At 32.2% G+C, this 18,512-nt stretch overlaps 6 protein-coding genes across 6 annotated transcripts; 2 read left to right on the top strand and 4 right to left on the bottom strand.

Moving 5' to 3' along the window:
• Positions 1–24: 24 nt before the first annotated feature.
• On the bottom strand, positions 25–2,603 carry LOC123317123 (acyl-coenzyme A diphosphatase FITM2). The gene has a single exon (XM_044903511.1). It carries the CDS (start codon positions 2,473–2,475, stop codon positions 1,372–1,374), a length of 1,104 nt encoding a protein of 367 aa, XP_044759446.1. The 5' UTR covers positions 2,476–2,603; the 3' UTR covers positions 25–1,371.
• Positions 2,604–2,889: 286 nt separating this feature from the next.
• LOC123316615 lies at positions 2,890–6,826 on the top strand. The gene is made up of 8 exons (XM_044902789.1): positions 2,890–3,418; positions 3,477–3,581; positions 4,089–4,281; positions 4,379–4,658; positions 4,788–4,958; positions 5,040–5,242; positions 5,297–5,470; positions 6,572–6,826. Exons 1-8 carry the CDS (start codon positions 3,139–3,141, stop codon positions 6,582–6,584), a joined length of 1,419 nt encoding a protein of 472 aa, XP_044758724.1. The 5' UTR covers positions 2,890–3,138; the 3' UTR covers positions 6,585–6,826.
• Positions 6,827–7,864, bottom strand: LOC123316625 (omega-amidase NIT2). The gene has a single exon (XM_044902801.1). The coding sequence runs from the start codon at positions 7,810–7,812 to the stop codon at positions 6,898–6,900; it is 915 nt and encodes a 304-aa protein (XP_044758736.1). The 5' UTR covers positions 7,813–7,864; the 3' UTR covers positions 6,827–6,897.
• A 568-nt stretch (positions 7,865–8,432) lies between these two features.
• LOC123310307 (beta-parvin) lies at positions 8,433–11,472 on the top strand. Its single transcript, XM_044893776.1, has 7 exons — positions 8,433–9,094; positions 9,660–9,854; positions 9,968–10,057; positions 10,140–10,411; positions 10,472–10,771; positions 10,913–11,156; positions 11,212–11,472. The coding sequence occupies exons 1-7, from the start codon at positions 8,479–8,481 to the stop codon at positions 11,286–11,288; spliced, it is 1,794 nt and encodes a 597-aa protein (XP_044749711.1). The 5' UTR covers positions 8,433–8,478; the 3' UTR covers positions 11,289–11,472.
• Positions 11,248–12,456, bottom strand: LOC123310317. The gene is made up of 3 exons (XM_044893784.1): positions 12,269–12,456; positions 12,089–12,210; positions 11,248–11,803 (listed from the first exon to the last, which is right to left on the bottom strand). The coding sequence occupies exons 1-3, from the start codon at positions 12,332–12,334 to the stop codon at positions 11,461–11,463; spliced, it is 531 nt and encodes a 176-aa protein (XP_044749719.1). The 5' UTR covers positions 12,335–12,456; the 3' UTR covers positions 11,248–11,460.
• Positions 12,457–13,186: 730 nt separating this feature from the next.
• LOC123310297 (ribosomal protein S6 kinase delta-1) lies at positions 13,187–18,463 on the bottom strand. Its single transcript, XM_044893766.1, has 2 exons — positions 17,676–18,463; positions 13,187–14,893 (listed from the first exon to the last, which is right to left on the bottom strand). The coding sequence occupies exons 1-2, from the start codon at positions 18,235–18,237 to the stop codon at positions 13,437–13,439; spliced, it is 2,019 nt and encodes a 672-aa protein (XP_044749701.1). The 5' UTR covers positions 18,238–18,463; the 3' UTR covers positions 13,187–13,436.
• Positions 18,464–18,512: the final 49 nt, after the last annotated feature.

Here is an 18,512-nt window from a genome sequence, read left to right as displayed (position 1 = left end):
TTGGGATGAAATACCAAAACTAAATTTGAACACATAAGACAACAAACCATTTATTTATGACAAAACAACAAATAAATATAATGGGTATGAAAAAATTTCATTACACATATTTGTACTCTTTTTAGAGAAATTATCAAATTAATTTACTTCAAACATCATCAAAATCATCGTTACCAGTTAGTAGTCGGAAGAATAACAATTTGAAACAAGGCCGAAAATCATAATGCCATTATTGAAAATATATTAATATTTTTTTGCCAGAATATTTTGCAAATTCACAACTGAACCTTTATTTACTGTCTAATATCATAAATCTTACAGTTTATATTTGAACAATAACATTTCAACATAATTTGTTTCCAGAACCAAATTTATGTTTTAAATCTACCCATACACCATTCCTTTGAATGTTTTTTTTAAGCATTTATTGATCAGCAATCAGAATACGAATTCTATGAGCTAATATTTTAGACTTGAATGATAATTAAATTGTTCTGAACACCATATTGTCAACCCAACTCAGTAAAAAATAAAATGTTTTGATATGCCATCATACAAAAAGAAGTCATGTGAATTTCCTTCAATATTATATGTTGTTTGAATATACAGAGTGAATAACCAAATACGTTTGATATATTGAAAACAAAATGCAATAAAAAGCCAGTGTATTGAGAGAAGAAGTTTTGCACTGTTACATCATGTATACAAATGAAAATATGTATTTAATGAAAAAATAACAATCCTTCTGCATAATTACTACATGACTGAAACATCATGTATCAATAAATACACAAGTTTTTGTACAGATTTATTGTTCTGCTCTTATTACACTAGTTCCTTCATATATTTATTGACAAATAGATATGCAAAAGAAAAAAGAGCAGGTAGGTATGTAAATGCTCCTCCATTCATTTTTCAAACTCTTCATCATTATGTAAACCCATAACAAAAGATAAAACAATATTTCACAGAAAAAATTGGTAAAATCAAATGATTTTAATATAAAATAAATCAAGTAAAAAAAGCAAATATCTAGATTGTAAACTCCTTTTCAAATCTTATCACTACAAAAGACAGTTAGCGAGATTAAAGTGGCTTGACACTTATCAACATTTTATTTCAATAAATCCACAAGGAAAAGAACAGAACAACGTTTCACTACTACTATACCTTGCAAAATTGTGATGAAAAATTTCGAAATAAAAGAAAGCTATGGCTCAGAAATAAATGAAATTATGAAAGAAATTAAAACCAAATTTTTTTAACAAATTAGAAGTATTTATGTTTACATGCTTTTATTTCAGCTGGAAAATGAATTTATCACATCATTGTGTAGAGGCACTTAGTAAAGTTCTCGGATCTCTAATTTTATTATCTGTTATTAGTATCACTTTCTTGTTTTGAGTCTGGATTTTGACGATAAATTGGTCTTCCCATGAATGTTGGAGTTTGATTATTCATAACACTACCTACTCTTCTTCTTGCTGCTGGAAAAGACTCCTTTGTTGCCTGATTTTTAATATACCTAAATACACCTTCCCCAGGGAGACCAGGAGGAATCTTCGGATAATTATACCATACATGATAAGTTAAAAACCAAGTCACAATGGCAATAACACCACCTAATAATTTCTCTACCATTACATGATAATACAATAATGTTGTTAACAGCATAAAATCCCAAATTACTTGTAAACAAGTTATTCCTATAAAAAGACCCCTAATAAAGGGGGTGTATTTTTCATAACTCACTTGTAAATCCATAAACTCCTGGTTTGATAAGTTTTTTAAGGGATTGCTATTCACAGATGAATCTTTTGTTAAACGTTGATAATCTTCCAAACGGATATTATCTTTTATTCCATCCCAATTGATCATACATCTTGCTTCTTCAATGAGAACCAAGCTACCATATATTAATATAAAAGAATGCCCAGATATATCAAAGCCATTCCAAACATGCCCAGCATGTAAACAAGTTCCTTTAGTTGTGAATCCTTTCACCATACATCGGCCAAAATTTGCTTCAATCACATTAAATATTTTAGTCCAAAACCACCAGAAAAAGGTTGCAATGAATAACCTCAAAAGGTGATGTTTAGCAATTCTCTGTTTTTGGCCACAACAGTAGATGTACGAAGTGAGGAGAAGAAAAGGTATTAACAAGAATAGATTCCATCCCCAGGCAAACTTCACAAAGACTCTATTTATGAAGTTATCAGATCTAGAAAAATACCATTTTGGTATGGGCATCACATCTGCTACAAGAGATATTCCAAAAAGACATCCTAAGTAAATAATTATTTTCAATCTTCTCTCTAGGAATAAAATTTTTTTGCACAAAAATAATAACATCAGAGTCAAAATTTCAAATACTGATGTTGCTTCTCCAGTTGGTTTGGTACCTTTTTGTTCAATATTCGCATCAGTCGTAGCTGGTCTGAAATTCATATTTATTTTTCTTTTTGATGCCATTGCTTATGTAAGACAATATCAGGCATAATCTCACAAATCCATATTTTATATCAGATATTAATCTAATAATGAATAAAATTATGATCAATCAAAGGTCAGAGGAATCTGAATTAACCTCAAATTTTTTATTGATTTGAACTATCCATCATTTGAACTCCTCCTGTCAGTCTTATCACTACTTTACTTACCACCTACAGAGATCCTTTTCGGGCTTGGCACTCTTGGCAAAGATTACTCTTGATGTTGTTCGGAAAATATATTGAAATAAATATTCTTCTTCTCATATTCATGATCATATCCATATTCATGAGTGATTATTATTATTATTATCATTATTTTCGACCATAGTTTATTACCAACCTTGAAGGTAGGTATATCTATGTTGCCAACCCTGAAATATTCGAATTTAGAACGTTATTTTTCGTTTTTTGACGTTATCGGCTCCCGCTTTTGAATTTTCAGTTTTGCTGATTTATCCTTTATCTAATTTTTTCATTGTTTCCAGTTAAAGACAACTCTGCTTTCAGTAAAGAATTGTGCAAAGATTATAATATTTGGAATTGTGCTTCAAACCGGTAGCTCTTATTTCCAGTCACCATTCGTGGTGTAAATTTTAAATAGTTTCATCTGCAAATCCTTCGAAAACTTTTAAAAACTCGCAAAATGAATAGAGATAAAACGGGAAACAAGAAAGTTCCTGAAGTGAAAATGACTAAAACGGCTCGCATGAGAATGTTGAAATCAAATCCTCTTATAAAATATCAAATCGAAAAGACAAACAATACGGATATGGCTAAAAATTTGGATTTGGATACCATGATAAGTATGAATAAGTCGGTTGTGAGTGAACTCAAATCACACACTCTAACAAGTTGTCAAGAAGTTAAACATAATCAGAAGGAAGATTCGAAGAAAGTCAACCAGATTCCCAAAATTGAAGCAGGTAGAATCTATGATTCCTTTCTGTATACCAAAATACATCATCTATTATATTGTTGTAGGCCCAGAATCGAAAATCTCCAAAGTGAAACCTAACAAGTTTAGCTCACACAAGAGAAAGCTAGTGAGAAGATCTGTTTCAGCACCTCGTATGAATCCAAAAAAAGGTTGAAAATTATTGTAGATATTGATAGTTGATTTCAATGTTCTAATTATTGCCCTGGTTTTCGAATTGCATGCAATGCAATTATTTTATTATTTGAAATGAATTTGTACAGGTTGTCTCATTATGAGATATTGTTCTGAAGATTAGTCGATTGTAATGTATTGCCGATATTTCAACATCTCATCTCAGTGATACTTCTGATAATATCGGAATCCAAAATTCATTTTTTCAAATAAGACATCCTATATTTAATTAAATAACATAGTTTGCCTCAACTTCCGGGTTAATAGAAAGTACCACCTTTACCTATTTTTGTTAAATAGATTCTGGCCATTCATTATGATCTGCAAGTTTTCAAAAAAAAATCTCATAAATGTACAATAAAAATAAAAGTCAATTCATTACTTTAGAGTCTAGACTGTAGATCTTTCTAGTGGCCCTGTATTTTTTCTGCATAGGATGATCTGTCAGAAATATTCATTAATCTGTACATATGTACCTCTTTTAGATGTAATGAATGCAATAAAGGAAACACAAGAAGTTATCGATAGGTCAATTTCAGTGGAGAATATTCCACATAATGTTACTGAAGCCATAGTGCAGCCTATTTCACAAGAAAATCAACCATTATTTGCGTGTCCATCTAGGCCTAGAAAGTCCCTTTTCAACTCAACTCCATGTGCTCCAGTAGATTTAAGAAGGTAAGTATTTTAAGATGTAATCAAGTATTGAAATCTATTGCATAAATAATGAAATGTATAAAATATTTCTTTATTTGTAAGCAGAGTAATTTTGTAGGAAATTAACTGATTGGTTGGTGAAAAAGGAAAAGAATATATCTTCTTTCAAACACCTAAAATGTTTTGGTGTGCGTAAAATTGATATAGTAGAAGAAGAAAACAAGGAAAATTTTGAAACCTCCTGCATCAGAAGAGATGGCAGCTATGAAGATTTGAAAATTGATAATCCCCTATATAGCAGCAAAGGACCTGATGACACATCAATAATGTTTGCCCCCTCCGATTTAGAAAAAGTAGCAAGGGGTGCAGTGAAGGACTTGAATTGTTTAATTTCTGAGGTGATTGTCTGCTCATAATGTTTATAGTTTATTCTTTAGTTATTTATTATATGTTTCCATCAGCATATAATGTAATTTTAATATCACTTTTAAATTTTCATAATAAAAACAATAAGGTTTTGAATGTAGGGATATCCCATTGAACAATGTGAAGCATGGTTGAAGGTTATTCGAAATAAGTGTCCCGAAGTTATTGAAGACCCACAATATTGGGAATGCAGAGCAACAATAGAACAATTAAGAGGGGATATTGGATCTGCAGTAGAGTGCTATAAAACTGCCGTTGTTCAAGGTGCAGAGGTAAGAAAGATCATCAGAATTATCATCATCTGAATAATAATTATTTTGGGATTATAACTGTATGTAAAAAACTTATTACAGGTCACTTCTGTTGAACAGTCCCTTGATCAGTTGCTACAAAAATTCAAATTGCTAGATATTGATTCGTCTGCTGAACAAAAAGAGGCCCAGAAGGAAAGGGTGAAAGTAATGCAAGATTTCAAAAATGTTTTCACTTCTATGATTATCAAATTTGCAATTCAAGAAAAGACTATAAAGAATTCGGTAAAGAATAAAATTTCCACGTAAGTTGATGCCATTGAGGAAGAGAAACATTTGAATTTATTTCTATTTTATAGGGATACTAATGTCACAGGTGCATCGAATAGGCTGCTGGTCACCCCTGTACGAAGAAGCACTAGGCTTAGTAGGTCCCTGTACACTTCAACACCAGGAACAAAAATATGTTCTTCCATACAAGAACTTAATTCTGACGAGAAACATAAAATGGTATTTCAACCAAATGCTGCTCTGTAAGTTTTCATCATTTACTTTATCAAGTACAAAAAACAATCATCAAGTCCTGCATTTTTCCCTAATATTTTCTCACTTGTTTCTGATATCTTTTCTGAAAACTTTATGTTGTCCTAAATAATTATATAGAATTAAAAAAATGTGATATCATTATTCCACTAAACACATGTGGTGAAGTAGCAATATAATTTTCCTCCATACTTTTTTTCATTATATGTTTAATCATTTCTTTTCCCAAAGATGGTGTTGAGCTTTATGGGTACATTGTGTATATTTTATGGTTTATTGTTTTTTTTTAGTATACTTTGTACTGTTTGGAGAATTGAATGATTTCAGAAGAAATTTTATTGTTTTATACATCAGGGGACATAAACTTATTATTATTTTTAATTAATACAGGGTGTCCATAGAATTTCATATATAGGGAGGAAACAATCGACAATTCTCAAAATGAGGAGATACTAGAGGTGGGAGTTCTAGTTCACTCAGAGGATATAGTTCACTAGTTCTCGTTCACGATGGTGAATAGTTCACATGAATCGTTCACTAGTTCACAATCGTTCACTTCCATTATGAATCATGGAACGATTGACGGTTATTGGTATGCTATGAATTAGTGATATGCAGTCGTTCTTTCATGTCTGGAACTGGACTAACGTTGAATTGAAACTGAACTCTGATACGGGTTAACGGGTTTCACGAGAAAACAAGTGGAAGTGTACATTATTTCAAGCCTTATGCTTTTTGCTGGGTTCTGGGATTTGTTTCGAGAATAAAAGAAAAAAGATCAATAAAACGAAATATATTGAGGTCAATAGTTATAAAATAAAAAATACAGTGAGATTCGATGAACTTTTTAGGGTGAGGGAGATACGAAAACGTTGCGAACTCATCGATCGTTTCTGTCATTCAGGGAACGAGTGAACTATACTTCGAACTATTCGTGAACTAGTTCCTTTCGTTCCTTACACGGAATAGTTCAATTGAACTAGTTCGTTCACGAACTACACACCTCTAGGAGATACTCTTATTGCTTTTTTTGTCACACTATTGCTGTGCTTTCCACATAATTAAAACACCCTAATTTTGTATCTTTTTAGGTTAGACATGTGAACAAAACACGTTGATGTGAATGTTTTTACAAGGTGTCTCCAGAAGTTCGGCTTTCTCATTTAACTATTTTGTTCAAATATTATCTTATCCTCACAAGATAGGGAGGATAAGAAGTTCGTGGGAAATTTGTTGTATAGATTCATTATGAAATGTATTTCTGTTGATTTTTATAGGTATCTACTTTACAGTGAATAATTTATCAGACTTTTTGAATCTGTGTTCAATAAAGGTTTTAACCTGTATTTATGTCAAATCTCTTTTATTTTTGTCACATGTAACTTACAGATGGCATTTGATCAATGAAAGTCTTCATTTAAATTTTACTCTTACAAATATTAACAGTGTCGTAAATATCTACTCTCCTCTGTACACCAACCGGTATTTGCTGCCTAACCTTATCACATTCATCAGCATCAATATCTGCATAAATAATTTCTTCTTCATGGCCTGCGGCTGCTATAACTTTACCCCAAGGATCTGTAATTTGGGAGTGTCCCCAACAGATATAACCTTTTGTTCCTCTAGCAGGACTAACAGCAAAAACATAAACCTGATTATCATTTGCTCTGGCTCTTTGTATCAATTCCCAATGCAGTGGACCGGTAGTCATATTAAATGCTCCTGGGTATAAAAGGACTCTACATCCTTCTAACCTATATAATTTTGCGAGTTCTTCAAATCTCATATCATAACAAATTCCAAGGCCAAACTTGATATCCTTGATATTGAAAGTCTCCAAATTATTGCCAGGCCTTAATATGTCAGATTCTTTGAATGTTATACCACCAGGTATATCAATATCGAACAGATGCATTTTTCGATATTTCGCAATCAATTTACCATCAGGATTCCACACTGTACAGGTATTGTAAACTTTGCCATCATCTGTTTCTGGTATAGTTCCCCCAACTAGATATATGTTGTGTTTTTTGGCATTCTTTGATAACATTTCACATGATGGTCCGTTTGGAATGGATTCCGCATAATCTTTAAAGAAATTTGTTCCATAAGGTGAATTGAAGCATTCTGGTAATGCTACAAGTTCCGCTCCGTTATTTTTAGCCCTCTCGATCAGAACTGACGCGTTATTGAGATTTTCTTCTCTGTTTTTACCTACATTGCATTGGATCAAGGCAACTTTGATTTTTGTACTCATTGTTTCAATGTTTCTTTTGAATATCCTGTTAAATGTGACTTCAGCACTGCGAAACAGTTTAGAAATGAGCATGAGGATGTATATAGGAGAATTAATGATAAGTGGATAAGTGCAAAAATAAGTCGCTGTGATAAATTTGAAGATAACCCATTATTTTGGTCCAAGATTGCCAACTACGAATAGATAACAGAACTACTGAAAAGTATGTAATTGGTAATCCTCCTAGGGTTCTTCTGAAGAGAAAACGAAAACGCAAATTAATAAACGGCCGGTTTCATAATCAAACCTAAAGTACTTTTAGTTTTAAAGCTTCCTTTCACCCTACTATGACAGTAAAGGAAGCTTTAAGCTTAAAGTGACTTTTAATTTGATTATGAAACTGGACGTAAAAATCCTTCAACTTATGAAGAGCAGTTTAATTCACCCGGAGGACAAATTTCATCAAGCGTTCGATAATTTTTTTGTGATACGGATGTTAAAATAAAAAATTGTGGTTTCAAAATATTCAAAGTATTCAACACAAAAACTTGTATTCCACGAATCAATTGAATTTTGAATAAGCTTCGCACAGCGACAAACGGAGAAATTAGAATGCATGCGAAGATTTTCCTTATCATTCTTACACAATGCGGTTTCCGCTTCAGTAAAGACTGTTAACTTATGTATCACCAAAAACAATGGATAAGGTGTATGGTAGTTGACTTTAATGTTGTTTCATCTGAATATTAGAAATCCAAAATGGAAGAAGTTTACGAAAAACCTAGTTCCACGATTCTATTCAGACAATTATCGACAGATGAAACTGGTAGTTTGATGGTATTAGATACGGCCGATGTTTCGAAAAATCAAGCTCCTAAAATTGTTGACATGAAGATGAAAAACTTGATAGAAGAAAAATATTCGGGCAAAAAACTGGCTATTACACCAAACACAAGCGATATTTCACCTCAGGTTAGTAAGATAGAAAAATCTCTGTTTATGATGGATTTGCAAAAAAAATTATCTTCGAAGCCCATACCTCCCAAAAAACCTAATCGTAACAGCGGAAATTCGAATATCGAAGTGAAAATTCCAGAAATAGTGACCGTATCAGCTCAGAACTTTCAGACCAGTAAATTGGAGTGCGATGAAGAAACATCTCTTTATGTGGAAATGAGATCACCTGTTTATGAAAACTCTGATAACTTTAAAATCATTAAAGAAACAGTAAAATACAATGAAGAAAATGATGGCGAAAAAGTAATACAATCTGGTGATAACATTATAGATAACTTCAACTCTCGTTTACCTCCTATTTACGAAGATTTATCAGTGAAAAGAGAAAAAAAGGATACTCCTGTCGCCTTGATCAAAGGTAAGCATTTCTGAGTGAACTCTTGAAACAAATAATAACAATTTGGTCATCATTGGGAGAGACATGAATATTCAGTCATCTCTCAACTGTAGAAAAGATGACAAAATTCCTATGCTTCTTATTTTCATGATTAAACAAAACGAAGAGTACAAAATTCCCAGAAATCTTTCTAGATCGTAAGCTTCTCGATCGCTTATTCTTAGAAACAAGTGCATTATCATTTTGCCTAAATGTCTTATATTTCCAGGGAACTGAATCCAGTGTTCCTAGATACGTATTTATTCGAGCCGAAAATCATTTTGGGGGATTCGAATCGTGAAAAATATTAAAAATCTTTGTCTCCGAAATTCGAAATTATTCGGCAGATGGCGGCATTTTTCATTTGCAATCAGAGATATTCTATATCTCTGTTTGCAATATGATGAAAAAGTAGACGATGAATGATTTTGGAAATGATATAAGTCAATAACTGTTTAACAAACTTGAATCTTTATTTTCACTGTTAAAAGTTTTTTGGTGAAGCTATAATATTAAAGAATAACTTTGTACTTTGTGCTATTTTAAGCTATGAAAATGAAATCACAGAGTTCGTCTGGTGACAGTTCTTGTCCAGAATCGGAATCAAATTATTTAAATGTCAACGAAGATATGGCCACCCTACGTCCAAAATCTCCAAAACCCATAATTGCCAAGAATGAGAAAGAAGAATCTTTCTGGGATAAAATTGGAACATTAGGTCGCAAAAAAAGAATTAAGGAAGGTGAGATAAATTTGAAATTAATGAAATATTCAGGTTCTTCAGTTTGCCATATATGGTGATGATTGTTTACACCTAGAAACAATGTTTATGTAAATATTTTCCTCTTTCCTTAGTACAAGAAGTTCAAGAGGAGGGAAAATATGCCATTGATTCCCCAGGATTTGCTGTTATACCAACCATATCACCAGAAGATTATGACCTTGGTAAATCCTTGCCCTACATCTTAAAATTCTTGATTATGTTTTCTGCATTTGTTATTTTTTCTATGTTTCTCGCCATTTTTAGAGGAAAATGAGGAACGTTCAGTCATTATGCCTAAGGCCTTTGAAGATCCTAAATTACGAGAACTCATACAAGTTCTCATCGATTGGATTAATGATGAATTAGCGTCTCAAAGAATAATTGTGCAAGATCTCACAGAAGATTTGTATGATGGCCAAGTTTTCCAAAAACTTTTTGAGATGCTCACAGGAAATAAATTAGATGTTCCTGAAGTTACTCAATCTGAAGAAGGACAAAAGCAAAAATTATCTGTTGTTTTATCACATTTCAACAGGGTAATTACTAATGATTTTATAAAATCCCACATTTTAGTTAACAGCATCTACTTGATTTAGGTACTGGGACTTCCTCATAACCACAACAAATGGAATGTTGAAGTAATCCATTCTAAAAGCATTGTCCCAATTCTTCATCTGTTGGTTGCTTTAGCCAGACATTTCAGACCTCCAGTTCGTCTGCCAGAGAATGTTTCAGTCTCTGTTACAGTAGTACAAAAAACCCAAGGGCAATTAACACACCGTGTAGTACGGGAGGTTATTACCTCTGAATATTCAGATGTTGGAATGAGATGTGAAAGAGATGCTTTCGATACGCTATTTGATCATGCACCTGATAAACTACAAGTAGTCAAAAAGGTTAGTTATTAAAATTGATTTCTGACCATACCCTTCTAGTATGATCTTATCTGCCCAGGTTTTTTTAATGCTCATTTGAATGATTCTTACAAAGTTTTCAAATGAAAAAGTAGTGATTTTCAACTTGGATATTCTTTTCAGTCTATGGTGACCTTTGTTAACAAACACTTGAATAAACTAAATCTTGAGGTTACTGAAATCGAAAGTCAGTTTCATGATGGTGTTTATCTTATTATGTTAATGGGACTATTGGAAGGGTTTTTCGTTCCTCTCTATAGCTTCTTTCCAACTCCAAAAGACCATGATCAAAAGGTACATAATGTTTCTTTTGCCTTCGAGTTGATGGAGGAAGTAGGGTTGGCTAGACCAAAAGCAAGACCAGAAGGTAAAAAAAAATAATGATTGTATGAGTCATTTAATGATCATTTTTGTTCTTACAGATGTTGTAAATTTGGACTTGAAATCAACACTACGTGTCTTGTATAATCTCTTTAATAAGTATAAAACTCTTCTCTAAAATGTACTGCCATAAAAATTATTAATATTTATTTTACATTTATATACAGGAATATATATTTACATTCTAATAGAATAGACTAGAGAAATGTGCCTTTGTAGTGTTAGTTGAATTATATTTATGTAATAACATTAATTATCTAACAATTCAATTTATAAAAAAAATATATTTGTTATACAATGAAGTCATTTAATGCCTCTACAGTATCCAGATCTACTGAATGTGAGAATATTTTTGGGAAATAAAGGTTTCTCAATGTGATCAACCGTCTCTCAAACATATTCTGTATTTTACAGGTTATTATAAGGTAGATGTCTCTTTTTGACTTTCTTGAAGCAGAACATGAAGCATCTAAAACTGAGGTAGATAGCAAAGCAGCTATTAGTGGATCATAATTTTCTTCATTAATATTACAGTACAAGTCAAATTTATCTATCAAAATAACATGAGGTGTTTTTCTCCAAAGATGTATTCCATTCAAATGTGATATAAGGCACTGGTAATCCTTCAAATATCTGCAAAGTGGAGTAGTGAAATGAATTTGGAAAAATGGGAAAATATTGAATTGATGTGACCGATACCTGATGAAAATCTGCAATTAAACTGAATTACATAATTTTCACTAACATGAGTTATTCAACAATGACTCGTGTTTCTGTATCACAATAGTATCCTCAGCTGGGTGTGAAGTAATACAGTTTACCTTTACCAGATACTGGTCAAAGAACCCATCTCAGTGAAAATCATGTAATTTAGTTTAAAAATGAGGGCCCTATAATAAACCTTATAAAATTGCTTACATAAAGGTTATCAAGTTCAGAACGTCTTTCTCGGGAATTTCAATATTCTCTGGAATTTTTTCAAACGGAAAAATTGATATGTACCAAACTGGAAAACCAGCCTTCGCGCAATTTATAGCTGTCTGAAAAGAATTGATTGTATTATTTTCCGAATAAACCCTAACCTAACCTATTCCTTACATTGAATAGCACATATTCCAACTTTTCCCCTATAACTAATATACTTTTAACCGTTTGAATGTTCATTTCTTTCACAAATAACACTCTTTTATGCCATTTTTTGTCTGTTTCATTGGAAAAGCGAAAACGAAACCGGCTAATCAGTCATAGAGAAATGTCTATAGATGGAACCTAACCTAACAGTAAGTTATTATTTCTATGACTGAACCAGTGTTCTGTGGTTTGAATGAAATTTTTCTTTGAACCATAGAACCTAGAAACTCAGAACACTGTATAAGAATCATAGACCTACGGTACGAAAGTAGTCTTACTAGGGGTGGACGAATCGATAGGCGATGAATCTTATTTATTAATTCTTCTTAAATCTGTCGTCATAGGGGTATCAAAAAGTAACAACGTTGTTACCACAGGTCAATGTTTTTTATTGATCTGAGGTTGTTACTCTCTGGGGGATGAATCCTTGAATATGATAATGGAGGGTACCCTCCATTAAGTAATACTCCAGATAATGGAGTAAAAAAATTTTTTTCATATCTTAAATCAGTTTTAGAACTTCTTCTTAATTGTTCAAGGATATGGGGGTAGACCTCTACCCTTCATATTTTTGGAGCAATGGTTCGTTTGGGGTGGGAAAGTCCAACGCCACCGTTGCTTATTCATTTTTTTGCCTACTAAAAAGTAATGACCCAAAAATTTACATTTTGATGTGGAAGCCTAAGCGCGTTGATAATCAGCACAGAACACAAATAATAATAATCATAATCAATAATAATCAGTTTCAAATTGTTTCGGCTCGAACAGGAGATATCTATAAATAAAATTTTGAAACATACAGCGCGTAAGTTAGTTAGTTAGAAATTAATATCATGTGTATATCATTATAAAGCAGAATTGTGGGTAGAATAATTATGAACAAAATTTGTCAATAATAAATATTTTAATTGGATAAGTAGGAACATGAAAAATGAATACTTTTTGTAAGACGTGAATATTTTTCATACATACATAAATATAATAATGGAATACTATCTACTTTGGTCATAAATTGTATGTCTATAATCGAATATCTTTTATGTGGTAAAGTATGTCTGCAACAGTCTCAATATAAACAAAATAATAATCAACAGAACTAAATATTCAAGTAATGAGTAGGTGCACAGAAAAAATATCACTTAATACTTTTTTCAAGTAAAACATTCCAGTCAATTCCTTTGAAGAAAGGATGCGACTTCAAGTTATCTACACCATGAGTTCCTGATCCTAAACGTTTTTTTGGTTCATAAACCAGTAACTGTCTCAGTAGAGATCTCCCCTCAGGTGATACATATTTTGGGACCCTCAGAATAGTACTTCGATGAAAAAATTCTGGATGCAAATCGTTTAGATTCATACCCACCAAGATTTCATAAAATATGGCTCCCAAACTCCACCAATCAGCTTCTTCCCCTACAGGACCTATTCCTTGAACTTCTGGAGCCAAGTTCAAGTCTCTTTTGTTAACAAAGATACCATGTGGTTCTTTGGCATTGCACATGTAAGTTAAAGTGAGGTCCCCATTTTCATTTATCAATAAATTATGCAAACGTAAATCTTTGCATATAACTCCCAGCATGTGGAGTTTTTCGAGAGCTAAAATCAATTGTGCAGCCCATGTCACTATAACTTCATGTTGTGGTATGTCTACATTATATTCGGTTTCTGTATCTACAGTAGATATTGATGAGCTTTTTCTGCTATTAGACATATTGGAAACTGGTTCTTTGAATGCAGAAGTTGTTGGTATTTGTAGTTCAGCCTCACATTTATCAGAGAAACTAAGGGAAAAATCATTTTTCGAAATATGCACAAAATCATCATCAACAGCATCATTTTTCTTTATTTTGGTGTAGTTAGTCACAAGTTCACTGAAACTACTTTCTGAATCATCATCTGGAATGTCTATATCAGTTGCTTTGTCGTACAAATTCTCTAAAGTCTCGTTATTCTCAAATTTTAATCTAATTTTCTTCAGGTAATCAGATAGTTTCAAACCATTTACATATTCTAATATGATGAATATTGAATTTTCACAATTGTAAAAATTGTGCAACTGAACCATATAAGGTATACTTTCAGGTAAGATGAAGTCTTCCTCAGAAAAAGTTGTAGTCTTATTAATTACTTTTACATAGAAAGTTTTCTGGGTATCTGCATATAATACCAACATTCCAGAATCCACCTTTCTTAGGACATTATATCTATAAATGTCGGAAATGGCTTGTTTTTGAATACTATCTCTCTTGATTACGCTCTCTGATTGTATCCTGAGATCTTTAACCTCTGGGGCTAGATACATGTTATAAACCCTTTCTGTTCTCAAGGAGCAAATTTCAATTTTATGTTTAAGTATCCTTCTTTCGTCATAATCAGTCTCATTTTTTTCACGTTCATTTAAAATGTCTAAAGCAGCTTTGCAAGCTGCATATGCCTCTTCGTAATGCCCATTGCTTTCAAGTTTTTCTGCACGTTTCATGTAACCATCATCGTCATCACAAGTTTGGGAAAAGGTACCGTTTTGCAATCTATTTGAGTATTTAGGAGACTGAGAATGAGACGTTGTGGGTGATGAAGATTTTGCCAGCCGATCTGTAAGGATATTTATTTATAAATATTGAGAAAAAGTAGGCACAGATTCGTTTAAGTATATTACTCATCAAGTATGGGCTTTCAGTTCTAGTGAGATATATCAAACCATCCATTTTTTCCAACTTCGTCCAACTGTAACTTTATGTTTCGTTGAATAAATTCAACATGGAACCACTTGCATAAAATATTTATCTCATCAACGGGATTTATATATATGTTTTATGAATAGAAATAATCAAGACTGTTGATCAATGAATTGGAATCGAATTTAAAAATTAAAATGAGGGGACAACGCAAAGTAATCTGGCGTTTCACCTGTTCAGATTAGAAGAATTTTGCGCACTGCAAATTAGTTTTCATTTTCTAATAAAAACTATCCGAACATGTTGAGTCAAGTTAAGCTTCGAACTAGTGACCAGGGTATAACGGAATTGGTACATTAATTATAATAATGACTCAATGAAATATTCGAATAAGTATTCCTCAATATTAAAAACTGACGAAGTTACATTGCAAAAAGTAGACTAGATAATACAAAAAAATTCTGTATCTCAAATTTTGTAAGAACCTTCAATGCGTTATTTCATAGTAAACTACTAATTTCCTACTCAATCGGAACGTGTTCTTGAAAAAAATACATATTTGAGGCAGGCCGCGATGGACAATACATTAACATGGATGGCTGACCGCTTAGTAGATTGTAGCTAGAACTCGATTTGTGTACAAACAGAATACAGTGAACTCAATCAACATATATATGATTTTCTAACGGCCAGTTTCATAATCAATTTTGAAGCCTCTGTTAGCCCCATCAAAAGAAAAACGTTGAGAAGCTTTCAAATTAAAAGGACTAACGGCCGGTTTCATAATAAAACCTAAAGGCGCTTTAACTTTAAAGCTTCCTTTAACCCTACTAAAAATGACACTAAAGGAAGCTTTAAGCTTAAAGTGACTTTAAATTTGATTATGAAACCGGCCATAACTGTTATTTTACTTTTCAAACCATAGACTGAGACAATAAAATCGTTTCCAATAGGACAAAATATCAGATTGAAATGTTCACAACAACAAACTCATATGGATAATATCTTCTTGTGATTTCTTTTTCGCTTCGTAGTAAACAACCCCATATGGTATCTAATTTTCTGAACCCGTCTTACATTTTTTTACCGTAATGACCGTTTTTGTAGCTCAAGTGTTGAAAATTCAAATTGACTAATCAAAGATTCTAGATAATCGGAATTTCGACCGCCTAAAAGTTTATTTTATACTTACATCCGGTTTTACAGGCCGCACTAATTATTCCTGCTTGTACGGTAGAAGACATCAAAAATACAGCAAGAAAAATCATATCAATAACTCACATATTATGGCACATTCATATTGAGTCTGCACGATTGAATGAATCCCAATATTCGTGAATTTTCTGCAGGTAGTAAAATCGTTACAGTCAGGTAGAAGAGCGTTCAAAGTCATTAACTTTAATTCATACACTGGATGAGATTTGTTCAAAAATGTACGCACACAATTTAGGGCTTGTTTTGAAATGTGATTTGATTGGTTTTAGATTAGTTTACACCCTTGCATTATTTGCTGATATGGAATTTACCAAGTAATTTTCGAGTTCCCTGATAAAGGGTGTCAAAAAAAATGTTCAATTTCAAACCAAAATTCGAAATTTCTCATTCAGAAATAAGGTTATTTTAAAAATACAATAAATCAATTATTTCGTCAAGAGAGTCCCCCAGAGACAGGAAAAAAGCGGATACGTCGATTGGTATGTTCAGTAGAGCAATTTTTTTTTGCAAAATCTTTTTATACAGAATGTGTTGTGTAACAAAAATTCCAGACATATTTCATGTATTATACTATACCTATATGTACTTTCAGCTGTTTCGGCAATAAGAAGCGTTTTCAGATTGATTGCAAAAATTAAGATTTGCCTAAAAAAATTGGTTTCACACCTGTCTTATCGATGACAGGTAGGCAAGCATTTTTGAATATTCACATATTATATGGTCCCAAAAGTATTCATCAATAAAAATTTTCACAATTCACATTTTGGTCCATATTTAATATATAATAAAAAAATTAATCTCACATTATCTTAGATTTCAATATATTTTTTCATTTACTAGCTTAGGAAGTTCACCTCAAAATGAGGGAGGTTTCCTGAAGATCATAGAAGCCTAGGCCTAGGTTTGTTGTTCAAGGGCAAATAATCTCTTTTTATTAAAACAGTTATTGAAAAAATTTGTAGTCAAAATTAGGTTACCGAATCAAGAAGGCCAATTGTCTCAGCTTAGCTCGTGTCTTGTATGAGGACATTCTTGTCACTTATATTGCTAGTTTATAATGAAAATTACACTAGAGGTGTAAGGCATTGACATATTTATTTTCAACCTGAGAACAGTAGTGGTATATGTGCTGAGCACAATATACTTGGACTCGCAACACCAATCCCAAATCCATAGCTTTCTTGACGACATTGATAGAAGCTTGTTACATAGTAATAAAAAAAGTCAAGAGTTTTCTTCATGGTAAAATCAATAATAAATTACCCAACCGATTTTCACTGGAGTGACTGTTGGAAGATGACTACATTTTACTTTTCAACTCCCAACCATTCCCCCATAATTTTAGATGAAGTAAAAACAGAAAATTCCACTGCAAAGCGGGTGGGCATAGGAAGTATGTAATAAAAAACATTCATATAGAACAAAATTGTTTTCTAAACTCGATTTTTGCTCTAGATTCAGAAAGGCTCTTATCTATTTCTTACCTGAAATTAAAGAAGCACATGAGGTTTCGAGGATATTAACACTACTTCGTGTGGAAACCGAGTCTGAATCGCTATTAATCTCATCATCAGTGTTCCTTACAAATTCTGGATCATCTGGTAAATTCAAATCAGCTTTAATACTGTTTATGTTACCATTCACATGCTCCACAGGCATGTAACTTGTTTCAAAGAACTTTAGAAACTCCTTTGATGTGAATAATTGATAATGACTGCCTACATATTCTAAGAAGTTTAAGGCGCTTTCCTTTTTTTCTGTAATTGAATGTTCATCATATTTTTTCAAAAACGATCCTCTACAGAGAGACGGCAATTTCTCAGGTATGTTATATTTTCCATGTAGAATCTTTATTTCTTTATATAATTTTTTGAAGTCATTATAGCGTTTCCACACAGTGAGCTTTGTTACTGCGTCAGGACATTTTTCTGGATATAAAAATGAAATTACTTTGTATATAATAAAGCCTCTTTGATGTTTGTTTACTTCAGTGATATCGAATATTTGAATCCATTCAAAATGATTCGTTTCCATACTTTTAATCATAAATTTTATGAACACAATTAGGTAGAGAAATCATTTCTCAGGATGGTAATCAATACTAAAACCCAGAAGGAACATGATACTCTGTAAGAAAACCGAGCTAGTTCACAAAACATAAGAATATGAATATATTGTGGTAATTTAGAGAGTACTTAAAAATAAATTATCATGGCTCAAGTATACAAAGTTTTTCATTTTTCTCGAATATATTAATGTTTATTTTGATTTTATAAATGCCATAGAATACTGATTATTATTTAGTATCACAGAAGACTATC

The sequence above is a fragment of the Coccinella septempunctata genome, chromosome 1 (genome assembly GCF_907165205.1).
Source record: "Coccinella septempunctata chromosome 1, icCocSept1.1, whole genome shotgun sequence".
Classification (NCBI taxonomy): Eukaryota; Metazoa; Arthropoda; class Insecta; order Coleoptera; family Coccinellidae; genus Coccinella; species Coccinella septempunctata.
The sequence above is the reverse complement of the archived record's forward strand: the minus strand, read 5'-3'. Positions and strand labels throughout refer to the sequence as shown.

What these genes read in the sequence shown, in the direction of transcription:
- LOC123316615 (XM_044902789.1), top strand. Translation starts at nt 3,139, where the DNA reads ATGAATAGAGATAAAACGGGAAACAAGAAAGTTCCTGAAGTGAAAATG. An exon ending in GATTCCCAAAATTGAAGCAG is followed by an intron (nt 3,419 to 3,476) that starts GTAGAATCTATG and finishes ATATTGTTGTAG; the next exon opens with GCCCAGAATCGAAAATCTCC. An exon ending in GTAAAGAATAAAATTTCCAC is followed by an intron (nt 5,243 to 5,296) that starts GTAAGTTGATGC and finishes TCTATTTTATAG; the next exon opens with GGATACTAATGTCACAGGTG.
- LOC123310297 (XM_044893766.1), bottom strand. Translation starts at nt 18,237, where the DNA reads ATGATTAAAAGTATGGAAACGAATCATTTTGAATGGATTCAAATATTC. An exon ending in ATGTGCTTCTTTAATTTCAG is followed by an intron (nt 14,894 to 17,675) that starts GTAAGAAATAGA and finishes ATATCCTTACAG; the next exon opens with ATCGGCTGGCAAAATCTTCA.
- LOC123317123 (XM_044903511.1), bottom strand. Translation starts at nt 2,475, where the DNA reads ATGGCATCAAAAAGAAAAATAAATATGAATTTCAGACCAGCTACGACT.
- LOC123310317 (XM_044893784.1), bottom strand. Translation starts at nt 12,334, where the DNA reads ATGAACATTCAAACGGTTAAAAGTATATTAGTTATAGGGGAAAAGTTG. An exon ending in TGGAATATGTGCTATTCAAT is followed by an intron (nt 12,211 to 12,268) that starts GTAAGGAATAGG and finishes AATTCTTTTCAG; the next exon opens with ACAGCTATAAATTGCGCGAA. An exon ending in CTGAACTTGATAACCTTTAT is followed by an intron (nt 11,804 to 12,088) that starts GTAAGCAATTTT and finishes TCCACTTTGCAG; the next exon opens with ATATTTGAAGGATTACCAGT.
- LOC123310307 (XM_044893776.1), top strand. Translation starts at nt 8,479, where the DNA reads ATGGAAGAAGTTTACGAAAAACCTAGTTCCACGATTCTATTCAGACAA. An exon ending in TCCTGTCGCCTTGATCAAAG is followed by an intron (nt 9,095 to 9,659) that starts GTAAGCATTTCT and finishes TGCTATTTTAAG; the next exon opens with CTATGAAAATGAAATCACAG. An exon ending in AACTACAAGTAGTCAAAAAG is followed by an intron (nt 10,772 to 10,912) that starts GTTAGTTATTAA and finishes TATTCTTTTCAG; the next exon opens with TCTATGGTGACCTTTGTTAA.
- LOC123316625 (XM_044902801.1), bottom strand. Translation starts at nt 7,812, where the DNA reads ATGCTCATTTCTAAACTGTTTCGCAGTGCTGAAGTCACATTTAACAGG.